Consider the following 13,270-nt stretch of genomic DNA (forward strand, 5'->3'; position numbering starts at 1 on the left):
CTGGGCCAGCGTGGTTGACTATGGCCTAGTCACTCTAACTTAGGGTAGGCTCCGAGCCCCTCGGTGGGGACGTATAGTGAGCTGGTGATGACTATAAGGTAATGTTAATTTAATTCGGGATAAATTTTTCGGAATTACTTTTATTTATCAGAGAGAAATGTAACGAATTATAACATACTAGCTGTTCCTCGCAACTTTATCCGAGTGGAATTAAACCACTTTTGGAGAAGACGGTTTAAAATAAAATGCACTACTAACAAATATTTACGTGGTAGATTAGAAAAGCATAAAGTAACTAATAGTAAATAACCATCAGATCTCCTTGAATAGAAAGTCCCTAGAGGTCCTGTCTATTAGAAGCCGTTCTATGACCTATTTAAAGCGGTGTCCCCACTGACAGCGGGTTTTATTATTCTCACTGCTGTTTTCTTTTCGAGACAAAACACAATTGCACGCCTAGATTACAAAATAATAAACAAATAAAATGTCGAATAGAGAAAGGTTTTATAGCCATTAAAACCATTATTATTGATACCACACTTTTGTAGTTTTTACTAATAGTAAATCATAATATTTTTTGTGCCGTGATAAATCATTCACACAATAATTTTCAGAATTAAATTCAAGTAAACTATCTATGTATAGTTTTGTTATTTAATACTAACTTTCGCCCGCGACTCCGTCCACGTGTAATTAAATAAAAATCAAGTAGCCTACGTCTTTTTCCAGACTATCCTCTACATCTGTGCCAAATTTCATCTAGTTCCCTTCAGTAGTTTAGGCTACAAACTCTAACATCCATCTAAACTTTTGCATTTATATCAGTAAGAAGTAAGATAATTGTATTTATAAAATTACTCCTTTCTAGAAACTTCGATTCTTGGGATTCGAATAGACGACTGCTTACTTCTCCCAGGATAATCCTCTTATCTCACTATGTCTCTCACAATTCACAAAGGAATAAAGGAAAGTATTCACGTCGTTCCTTTATACTTCATAGGATATATTTGTAATGTGACAGGAACGGTTGCATATTAAGATTACCGCTTTCTCCTTAAGACGGTGAATGGGGTACAAAGTTCGCGAAATTGCAAGTAAAAATATAAATGTTTTTATTTTATGTCATATTTACAAAGATGTACTTTTCCTTGTGTCTAATACCAATTTAGTTGAATTATAATCGTTAATTGTTAATAATCACGCAGTATTTTTTAACATGTAATCAACTAATGAATGTCATATCGTGTTTCGTATGAAATCACAAAGGACGACAGATAACATAAAGAACATTATTATATTCAACATAATAAAAGTAATATTTACTCAAACGTTCTCTCCGCTGACACTGTGACCACTATAATCCGCGACTCATAAATAAACACTCTTTATCGCAACGCTTCAAAGCATTTTTTAATGGCTTGAAGTCAGAAAGATCTCCATAAGAATGAAAATGCCGTGCAAGTTTACTTGCCCCGTTTAGAAACGTTGCGATACATTAACATAATGATATTGCGGCTGAGCAAGATCTCTGCTCAGTGGTTTAGTGTTTTCTAACAGCGTATGTTGAACTGTGTTTGTTTTAATCTAATGACACATGTTTAGAAAATTATAGTACGTTTTATTATAAACAGGATCTTGCATTTCTCTTCCAAATGTAAAAGGAACGTTGTAGAAATAGTTTAAGAGCAATACTACGCCCGTGTTTGTACTCCAAATAAAAACACTGTTAGCTTTTTCTACCACATTTTTTAAAATTAACATTTAGGTATTAAATTTGCTTGTGTCGGGTAAACATAAAATGTACTTGTAGAAAAGAATATCGCGGAAAAATTATATATACTAATATTATAAAGAGGAAAGAATTGGATTTTTGTATGTAGTGAAATAACTCAGTAACTACTGCACCGATTTCAAAAATGCTTGCACCTGTAAAAAGAGATTTTATTACTGAGTAACATGGGGTACGTTTTTACGTTTTTTTTTTTTTTTTAATTTCAAGCGGGGGTAATCGCGATGAAAAGCTAGTTCGATATGTTTTTTAAAAGTTATCAAAAAACCAATAATAAGAGTATAATATCAATTGTTTCAAAGCAAAATAATATAAAAACAGAAGTAGTTTGTATATACGCACTGTTTGATTGATACCAGAATGCAATCAAAGCACATGAGTAGATCAAAGGCAGCATTCATTCTAAATGGAATATTGGTGGCCGACAACTCCGCTATTGACAATGTTCGACGCAAATATTAAGGGCCATTGTTCTCTTGCGTAAAAAAAATATACCATTCCCCTCCTGTTACACAATGTTCAGTGGAATTTTATACGCGTTATAAAATTGGTTACATGTTGACGAACTATTGATGTGAAACAAAGTGAGATGCATTTTATTGTCTCAATTGCACTTTTAACAGTATCATAAAAATTATCGCTCATCCAATCATGATTTTTTTTTCTCTATGTTGGTATCGAAAACAATTTATAAAATTAAGAATTGAAGATTTTTTTCATTTTTCGCGCTAATGATGTTGCGGAAATAGCAATAGCAAATTTATTAATTAAATACCATATATAATTATTTTATTATTTAACCTATGTGAGTGTTTATAGCCGAATTTATATATAAATAGTTACTCTCCTTAGACGCTGCATCTGATTTTATCAAATATTCAAGTAAATAGATTGAAAGCAGCTTAGTGTTCGGTAAACCCCTTCCAATTACTTCCATGTACGCTAAGTAAATCTCGTGTTACATTACCTATGCATCGAATTATCTCCACCTTCTTGTATCATACGTTATATTCTCATATTTCTTAGTATATTAAATATAAATTTACTAAGCCGGAAGACGGAAGATAAGCATATAGAAATGAATTCAGATATGATTAACTAGCTTTCGCTTTCGACTCCGTTCGCGCAGAAATAAAAAAAACGTAAGAGTAAGTAGCCCATGTGTCCTTCTAGACCAAATTATCAAATTGTTATCGACAATATTCCATTTTAATGTGAGTCTACAACAACGCCTGTGCAATTAGAAATTTAATTCAACATCGATTGAGAAATCCACTTTAGCGGGGCTAAAACGGGCTTATTGTTAAAGCGAGCCTGCAGATAACCTTAAATCTCAGATCACTCGCTACCAGAAACGGGGCTGCATTAGCCGGGGATAACAATGCACTTTACGTACCAGATTTTCATTGTATTTTATATTTTAAATAGAAGGGGTTAATTTCAGTTGCATCAGTGTCTAATTAGTGTTAGGTAAATTCATTTTCGATGCACGTTTTGTTCATTGTTCGATTAGAAAACGAGTCATTAATGTAATAAATATAAATAAAAAAATAAATAAATGCATAATAAGGAATTAAAAACGCTTGTATCTTGGAAACTCTTGGGTATTTACCATGGATACATATTGGATACATATTGGATATGAAGATATCTTTAGCATTTCAGAGTAAGTTTTGAGGCTTTTTAAATTGTTTTGGGTTTTAGCTCCAGTTATCAATGTTTCTTAAATGATGTAAAATGTTCTCTTATTAAGAGATTGAACGTTGCATCAATTCTCATTTATCAATCGTTTGACATATTGATTTGAGTTCATCATCATTCCGATCAATAACGTTCTCATAAATTATATATAACCGGACTTAACATCGCCTAGTTTAGACTTCGAACTAAATATTCATTTAAACTGTTCGCACATCTTTGACTAGAATATCGCACAACTGTTTACTCTCGCTTTAATTCTTATGAGCTTGCTAGCTGCTCCCGTGCGACTACATCTGCATGAAATTATGAAAATTTTATTTTATTGTTTACATGTGTCAAATTATCAATTACAAATGTCAAAATGACATGACATGATGACAACCTTGCTTCCTTGATATTGGCAACAACTTATGGTCTCTTTCCCACATTAGGGTTTTTATCCAAAGTATTTACCAACTTAGTTTAATGGCGTGAAAATATGTAAAGCGTGACGCGTTTATTAAAAAAAGGATTATTCTAAAATATGCTGTAATTGCTGACATCTTAGGCAACAAAGAAGTGTGTGTTTACGCTTTATTATAATAGTATAGATATGGCGGTTCGCGCAACATTTGTGCGATAATTAAGTCAAAGATGTATAATTTAGATTATAATTTATCTTTTTTTTAGTAATTTTAAAATTTAAAACTCAAAATCACATTTAAAGGTAATGTTTTCCGAATAATGTCTAACTATGGCGTTGGGGAACGAGTTAATCAAGACTCGCACAGTTTAAAGTAAGCTTATAACAAAATTAAGGAATCACCAGCTAGTATCGTCCATTATTCCGACACAAATCCACGAAGTGACGAACATAGATTAATTGCAGCCTGGCCGTTGAAAGGATTTAGCGAACGAATTTTATTTCCAATACATTCGTATGCAGTGTGACGTAGAGCAACTTTTTTTTTATCTATCACGCCCCAGCTTAATTGCATGACCCTTGATAAGCGGAGCGTATATACACTTTGACGTTCCAAAGCTTTCAATTGTTAATTGAATTATAACGTCATTGCTATTGCATATTGCTATTTGTGTATTCGGACAACAGACCCTTGTACTAAATCTTATTCTAGTCACTCTAAAAGTATGAAGGAAGATAATATGAACATGATTTTTATATTTATACAAGCTTTCGCCCGCGACTCCGTCCGCGTGGTATTAAAAAAACAAAACCAAGTACTCTATGTGTTCTTCCATTCTGTCCTCTATAGAGGACTATATAGATATATCTATGCCAAAATTCATTGCAATCCGTTCAGCAATTTAGGCTTCAAACATCCATCCATCCATCTAAACTTTCACATTTATAATATTAGTATGATGAATAAAAGGTACCAAGGTTGACAAATGACAAAGTTACTAAGCTTTCTAATAAAATCACAGATATTCCACAAATAAACATAAAATTATTTTACACATCTCCGTGTTCAAGGAAATCATGAGACTTTCTAACTTTCCTTAACACGTAGAGGCGTGGTTTAAAGTTATAATTGGTTGCCGTGAAGCATAACGATGTAGGAGATGCGCAAATTATTGTATGAAGACCCGGTGTTTGCAGTACCGGTACTTTAGAAGTGGTGTGTAGGGAACTCTCAATGTCCTTATTAGAGCTTAAAATACAAATTGTATTATGATCTTCATATTCTGTATGCATTTAATAATATTCGGTATTCACTTAAACAAGTGATTCAGCAAACATTGTCTCGAACTAATATTAAATAACATTTACGTTTGCCGCCAGACTACATTTTTCGTTTCGTTTTCAACAAAAATTTATATAATCTGTAAGCCGATCTGCAGAAATGCCTTTTACTGATAAACGTGGAATGAATCATCAAAATTAGACCAGCGGTTAGAAGTATACTACTTTAAAAGAGATATAGAACATTTTTATATAGAAAATGTTTATTCATGTGATTGCAGCTAAGCAAATTCAATCTTCAAACACAAAGTAAAAGACCAATTTATTTGCATTTCTATGTATTAAAATGTATGTTTTCTTTGTTCACAGAGATGTGCGTTTCAACAAAATCTTCGACATTGCTCCAGGAGTGTTTAGCCATCTGCATCGCCTGCGATCGTTGTTGTTGAATGACAATCAACTTCGTGATCTACGTACTGGATCTTTCCATGGACTGCGTCGCTTGAAATATCTTTACTTGTATCGTAATCGCATCCAGCACATCGAGTCTGACGTATTCCAGGGAATGGTCCATTTGGAGCAGCTGTGAGTATTCCTAATCGTTGTTATAAAATTATGTTCCAATATCTTTTTTTTAATAATATAAGGTGATAAACGAGCAAGCGGCTACCTGAATCCACTGAAATAGAAAGCGACCGTTATCCATAAACATCCGCAATTGCAGATGCGTTGCCCACACTTAATTGACGGAGGAGGAGAGAATCTAATTATAACAAAGGCGACGAAACTTTTTCGTTTCTACCCACTAATAAAGATTGAACTACGTACTTATAACGTACATTGCTATGATATTTAAAAAAAAAAACAAAATTATTGTAACTTAATATTTTCAGGTACCTTCACGTAAATGAGATACACCTAATCGAACCTGAAACTTTTTCTAACCTACCACGACTGGAAAGATTGTAAGTAGATCTTTATAGAAATTCACTAATCTAAAATATATATTAGTTTGGAGTGACATAATATTATTATTTTAAGGTATTTGCATAACAACAACTTGAAGAGAATTCCGCCTGGTTCATTTCGTGGACTCACAAGCCTACACAAACTTCGTCTAGATAGTAATGCTCTTATCTGCGATTGTTCAATGCTATGGTTTGTACGCATGCTGGTTGAACATGGTGACATGGACATCGCTGCGACATGCTATGAACCAGCTACCGTCACCGGCACCTCTTTATCAGCCATGAAGGAAGAAGACTTTAACTGCAGTATGTACAATTTACATAAAACATCAGCTTTGACACGATACAGGCCGTATCTATACATATAATAAAATTGGAGTGTCTGTTTGTAACATAGAAAGAAAATTACAGATTTTGGGAATATAATGTATTTTTCAATTACTGATAACGAAAATGGCGTTTAAAATTTTTTTGTCTGTCTGTCTGTCTCTCCACGAGCCTCGTTTGTTCCGGGCAATCTTCGGAACGGCTTCGACCAGACTTTCACTGGAGGATAGCTGACACGAACGGGCATATTATAGGCATTTTTTATTTCCCGCTGTCAAAGTGGCGACCAGACCGCTATCTCTAGAACGGGTAGACCGATTTGGACGGGACTTTGACTGACAGATAGCTGGTAGAAGGTAGATGCACGCGGCAATGTGACAGATGACTTTTTAAATCCGCGCTAACGAAGTTGCGGGGGACAGCTCCTAATGAATAATGTAATTTCATTTATTAATTTCAGAACGACCTGAGATTATGAAAGATCCCCAGGACGCAGTCGTTAACTTTGGCGATAATGCAGTGTTTACATGCGTGGTCACTGGAGAACCACAACCAGAAATAGTTTGGCTGCGTGATTCAATCACCGTGCCATTGGACACCCATCGTTATGAAGTAATGGATAATGGGACACTGATGGTGCATGCTGCCGACGAAAATGACGTAGGAATTTTTGAGTGCACAGCAAAAAATCCTGCCGGAGCAGTAAAGTCAAAGCCAGCAAGAATGATAGTTCAAACGAAAGCCGATGAGAATGGTTTGTTATTATTTCTTAGTATCTAGCAGTACCTTGTAGGGTGTGTGTATTACAGTAGTTACAATTTTATTTAATATTTGCAGGTCGCCCAGTTTTCACAATTTTACCTCGAGACAAAATTGCCAGACTTGATGATAACGTAAAGTTCGATTGCGTAGCTAGTGGTAGCCCTACACCTCACATAGCTTGGTTCTTCAATAAAGAAAGGATTTTACTGTCGGATCGAATTACGATGAGACACAATGGGTCTATGGTTATTGAAAAAATACAACATACTGACACTGGACTTTACTCTTGTGAAGCTCAAAATTTTAACGGGCATATATCAGCACAAGCTAAATTGGAAGTTATGGGTAAGAAGTGCAATGTTTGACATTCATTATTTTAAATGTGTCCTCTACACACATAGATATAAATATTTCTTTTTTTTATAGTTGCACCAGCGTTTGTTGTTGTACCTAAAGATGAAGTTATAACAATCGGGGAAACAGCAGAATTCAGATGTACGGCTCGAGGTGTTCCCAAACCGGTCATTACTTGGTTCAGAAATACAATGTCTCTCGCTGAAAATGAAAATGTTATTATCTCAGACGACAATCAAAACTTAACGATTATTCAAGTGTCAAATGATGACGATGGATTATATCATTGCAGAGCTGAAAATTCTGAAGGGCTTACGGAGATTTCAGCAATTCTTAAAGTAGAAAAAGAGCAGATTATAGCACCTAAAATTGTACTTAGACCGGAAGACACAGATGCATTTAAACAAACTTCAGTGCAAATGCCTTGTGAAGTTGAGAGCGAACCGCCAGCGATAATTGAATGGAGGAAGGATGGGACACATATAGAACCAAATGAGAGAATATCCATATCCATAATAGGTAGTTTGATAATTAATAACGTTACAACTACCGATTCTGGCCGTTACGAATGTTCAGCCTTTAACGAATATGGTCGAGACACATTCTCCGCATTTTTAACTGTTAAAGATCACGTTTTACCGGGTGATGAATATGTAAATATAGCTCTGACAGAAGCGACACGTGATATTGATCAAGCCATTGCTAAAACGATGGAACAACTATTGCAATCTAATAAAACCAATGCCAGTATTAGTGATCTGTACAGAGTAACCAGATTTCCAAATGCACCAGCTAGAGCTGTTGCGCGACCTGCCGAGATATATGAACGAGCATTAGACAAAGTTAAAGAATTTATTCAATCAGGTCTAAAGGTGACTTCTGCAGAACCATTTAACTATGAACAACTTTTGTCGGGAGAACATTTAGAGTTAATTGCAAAACTTTCTGGTTGCGTAGCCCACAGAGAAGAAAACCCATGTCTGGATATGTGCTTTCACATGAAATATCGTAGTATCGACGGCAGCTGCAATAACTTAGCTCATCCTACTTGGGGGTCATCGCTTACGGCGTTTAGAAGAATTCTTTACCCTGTATATGAAAACGGTTTCAGTCAACCAGTTGGTTGGAATAAACATATAAAATACAATGGCTACACATTGCCCAGTTCACGGCTTGTGTCGACTTATATTATAACTACGAAAAAAATTACCGAGGATATCAAGATCACACACATGGTAATGCAGTGGGGTCAATGGTTGGATCATGATTTAGACCATTCCCTACCATCTGTGAGTTCTCAAACCTGGGATGGCGTTGATTGTAAAAAGACATGTGATTATGCGGCTCCGTGCTTCCCAATTGACGTACCAGAAGGTGATCCGCGAATAACCAATCGTCGATGCATTGATTTTATAAGAACAAGTTCAGTTTGTGGGTCCGGAATGACATCTGTACTTTTCGGAAAACTGCAACCTCGGGAGCAAATAAATCAACTTACTTCATACATAGACGCATCACAAGTCTATGGTTTTGAAAAAGCAGTAGCTGAGGATCTACGAGATTTATCCAACGACAGTGGATTATTGCGTGTAGGGGCTACTTTCCCAGGAAAAAAGCCCTTATTGCCTACAATTGGATTAAATAGTATGGACTGTAAGCGTAACCTGGAAGAAAGTAATCGCAACTGCTTTGTCGCAGGCGATGTCAGAGCCAACGAACAATTAGGTCTTGCCGCTATGCATACTATTTGGATGCGCGAACATAACAGAATTGCTACCCAATTAAAAGCTGTAAACCCCTTCTGGGATGGTGACAAGCTTTACCAAGAAGCCCGTAAAGTGCTCGGTGCCGAAATACAACACATTACTTATCAACACTGGTTGCCGTTGATACTTGGTCCGGAAGGATATAAACAAATTGGCGAATATAAAGGATATGATGCAAAAATTAATCCATCGGTTTCAAACGTTTTTGCTACCGCAGCTCTAAGGTTCGGTCATTCGTTGATTAATCCGATTCTACATCGCTACGACGAAAACTTTGAACCGATTCCCCAAGGCCACTTACTGTTACGTAATGCTTTCTTTTCGCCTTGGAGACTTGTAGATGAAGGTGGAGTAGACCCGTTGCTGAGGGGCATGTTTACAACTCCGGCAAAGTTGAAAACTCCTACCCAAAATTTGAATTCTGAGTTAACGGAACAACTGTTTCACACTGCACATGCCGTGGCTCTAGACCTTGCAGCGATAAACATACACAGGGGTCGCGATCACGCTTTGCCACCATATACTAAATGGCGTCAATTTTGTAATATGACTGAAGTGAACGATTTCGACGATTTGGCTGGTGAAATATCAAGTAAAAATGTTAGAGATAAGTTGAAAGAACTTTATGGTTCAGTTTACAACATTGATCCATGGGTAGGTGGGATATTGGAAGACCAAGTAGAAGGAGGAAAAATTGGGCCATTGTTCACATGTATTTTGATAGAACAATTCCAACGTCTAAGGGATGGTGACAGGTTTTGGTACGAAAATCCTACCACATTTAAGAAAGAACAATTAAAACAAATCAAACAAACTAGTCTGGCGAGAGTACTATGCGATAACGGCGACAACATTGACACGATTGGTGAAAATGTTTTCCTGCTTCCAGAAGTTCAGGACGGGCTTATTTCCTGTGACGATTTGCCGTCTGTAGATCTTCGTTACTGGGCTGATTGCGAAAGCTGCGGTGACGATGAAGTAAAGAAAAGCCGATTTCGCAGGGATGTGCCATCGGAACCAAATATTTACGTCCAACTAGACGATTACGAAAAACGTGTCGAGGACCTAGAAGATCAACAAAGGAAAATGAGAAAAATCTTTAACGAATTAAAAAACCGAGTCTTGTATTTAGAGGAAACATGTAACGCAAACTAACTTTAAAAAATAAATACATGAAGTCTATATACTCTGAATAAACTAAACAACAATTACAATTACGATACAATGTTTATTCAAAATAACTCGGCAACGCTTAAGGATTTTTCGATGTAATTCATTAGATTTTACCCATGTATAATCTTTTTAGTAGTACGTAAGTTATTTTCTATGCGGTCCAATTATACAAGAATTTATTTTTACTCTTTTACATCCTCTTTCATATATTCTAATTTCTCCTCGACTGCTTCTTTCAGGGTGTCTATGCTATATCGATGTAATATTTTAATCTAGTATAAAATTATCTTAATTTGTAAAATAATCATTAAAACAAAGATTTCTAGTCTTAAAGATATATAATCATTAGAATTATTATTAGATCATTTATAGAAATAAGATAGGTAACCCTTCAATATCATATCTCAATGTGCTTACTCATAATCTTACTACTCTAGAAATAATGACTGTCGTGGTAGTGTTTACGTTTTATATTATAGTTTGTGCTATTGTAGCTTTTATTTCTAATGCCGTTGTTGACTGCTGTATTGCAGTATTATGATGTTATTTTGCAATGAATTAATTTTGAAATTACGTAACTAGTGTATAATTTTGGTCTAAAATTATATTAAAAATTGTATTGATGAAAAACGCGATCAGGTTCCGTCCTAAACTGTATATTGGAGACATTCCTAATTGGATACGGCGAAATGCCAAAGGAAACTCCTAGTAATTGGTATTCTAAGTAGCATCTTCATAATTGTATATTCCATAAATTGCTATTAATATCAGTTCACAATCATCATGTAATCATTCATCAGGTTAAATGGTAAAAAAAATAAAAAAAAAAACAAAAAAAAGTAGTTTATAGCATTGACTTAGTATTGATTAACATGATTATTTACAAAACAACGTATAATTAAATAACCTGACCGCTTTTTGTTTCGATTTCAAACAACTGATATTAAATTCTTTAAACCACAATAAAACAAATAAAAAACCACAAAACCAGTGAAATAGATCAATTAAATTTTCAAAAAACATACCGGAAATGATGATTTTTTATCGAAATATAATCGATTCTTGGTTTCCGTCATTCCCAGTACTGTCGCGAAACTCAAAAAACGTAAACAAAACAACGAAACAGCGGACGTAGGAAGTGGAAGATATACAGTATCACTATATACAGTTTTAAATATATTGCGTTAACAATAACATTAGTGGCATGTGATTTACAATTCCATTACTATTGATTCGATTTCATAAATATGTATTCATTGCATTCAACTTCTAACTTTTAATCATTAGTCTTAGATAGTGATCGCGGGTTTCCACTGCGGACACCCGTACAAAATTCATTATGTTTTTGTAAATGTTTCGGTAGTGGAAACTTTAGTTAGACAGCTCGGCAGTGTTTACGTTTAAGATCGATTGAATCTGTAATTGAAGATATCAATATGTTTATTGCTCTTGCAAATTCTTTTAGTAAAGATATGGGAATGGGTAGATTTGAAACGGACTCATAGGAAGAAGAAATATTTCAAACCTCTTGGCAACTTTTATCGATAGTAAAAATTACATCATGAAAAGTAAATATTGGATAATTATTAACTTATTTAAAATCTACATATCTGATCTTTGCATCACGCGCCCGAGCTGTCTATCGTCATTTTAATATCATGTTAATAATCTAATTATAGTCATAGCTTCATTAGAAATATGTATACATAGGAATAATAGATATAAATGCTCCATTTGTCACAATATACGTCTGATTTTAACAAATCAAAACATGAACACGAGAACTAGTTAAAGTATCAAAAATGTAAATCCAACTACACACTAATTCAAATGTATCAAACAATAACAAAATACGAACATTAAAAGGTCGGAAATAAATTGTAATAACATGCATTAACCACTAATCAACATAATACGATTCACCACAAAACTGTTAAAATCATCCTGTTAATTGTGACTGGAGTAAATTTCATTATGCATGTTAGAAAATATTAAATATTCATGTATTAACAGATATAGGTCTAACGTGGTAGAAACGCAGCATTGGTTTAGTTCAATGCATTTATACCTTTGGGTCGCGATGTCGTCTGTGAAAGTCGTTAAGAATATCGGCGATTCATTCCATTCACTACAATCATAACCAACTGGATTGAACATTTTACATGCTAGTGGTTCGCGACGTGATAGTCTAAGGCAGTGATTCTCAACCTTTTTTTTATTGCGGCACATATATAACGATTTCAAAATTTGGCGGCGCACAAAGTAAAATAAAAATTATTTACTTACTACAACACACATGCAAGAATAGTTTATGAAAAAAAAATTAAATATACGAAATAAACTAATATGTACTACAATAATAACTTAACGTTTATGAAGTGATTAATTACAAGCTAAGAATAAAAATTTGGCGGTACACTTTCGAAATTTGGCGGCACACTTTTGAAATTTGGCCGCACACTTTTGAAATTTGGCGGCACACTTTTGAAATTTGACAGCACACAAAAGTGCTGCGGCACAGTGGTTGATAATCACTTGTCTAAGGTTATGTCTAAACAAAATAAATTAAATTAAACCAATGTTGACGAACACTATAAACAATAATATGGCGTTAAAAATCTACACCCCACGGCTTAATTCTATTACTTAACTTACTTATTCGCGATTAAAGCTACTAACGATACCTTTTAAGACTATAGTAACTTAATGTTCACCTTATGGAATAAGTATAGCAAATAAACATGTT

General features: G+C 34.6%; 1 protein-coding gene across 1 annotated transcript in view; it reads left to right on the forward strand.

The window, feature by feature from the left end:
• LOC106104481 (peroxidasin) overlaps positions 1 to 12,753 on the forward strand; it is a 53,814-nt gene extending 41,061 nt beyond the window's left edge. The window contains exons 2-7 of the mRNA XM_013284546.1: positions 5,544 to 5,759; positions 6,068 to 6,139; positions 6,216 to 6,448; positions 6,930 to 7,223; positions 7,307 to 7,576; positions 7,658 to 12,753. Of these exons, the coding sequence (XP_013140000.1) occupies positions 5,544 to 5,759; positions 6,068 to 6,139; positions 6,216 to 6,448; positions 6,930 to 7,223; positions 7,307 to 7,576; positions 7,658 to 10,506 (3,934 nt within the window). The 3' untranslated portion in view covers positions 10,507 to 12,753. The remainder of the gene's footprint in view (positions 1 to 5,543; positions 5,760 to 6,067; positions 6,140 to 6,215; positions 6,449 to 6,929; positions 7,224 to 7,306; positions 7,577 to 7,657) is intronic.
• Positions 12,754 to 13,270: the final 517 nt, after the last annotated feature.

Source organism: Papilio polytes, unplaced genomic scaffold (assembly GCF_000836215.1).
Source record: "Papilio polytes unplaced genomic scaffold, Ppol_1.0 DF823621.1, whole genome shotgun sequence".
NCBI classification, from domain to species: Eukaryota; Metazoa; Arthropoda; class Insecta; order Lepidoptera; family Papilionidae; genus Papilio; species Papilio polytes.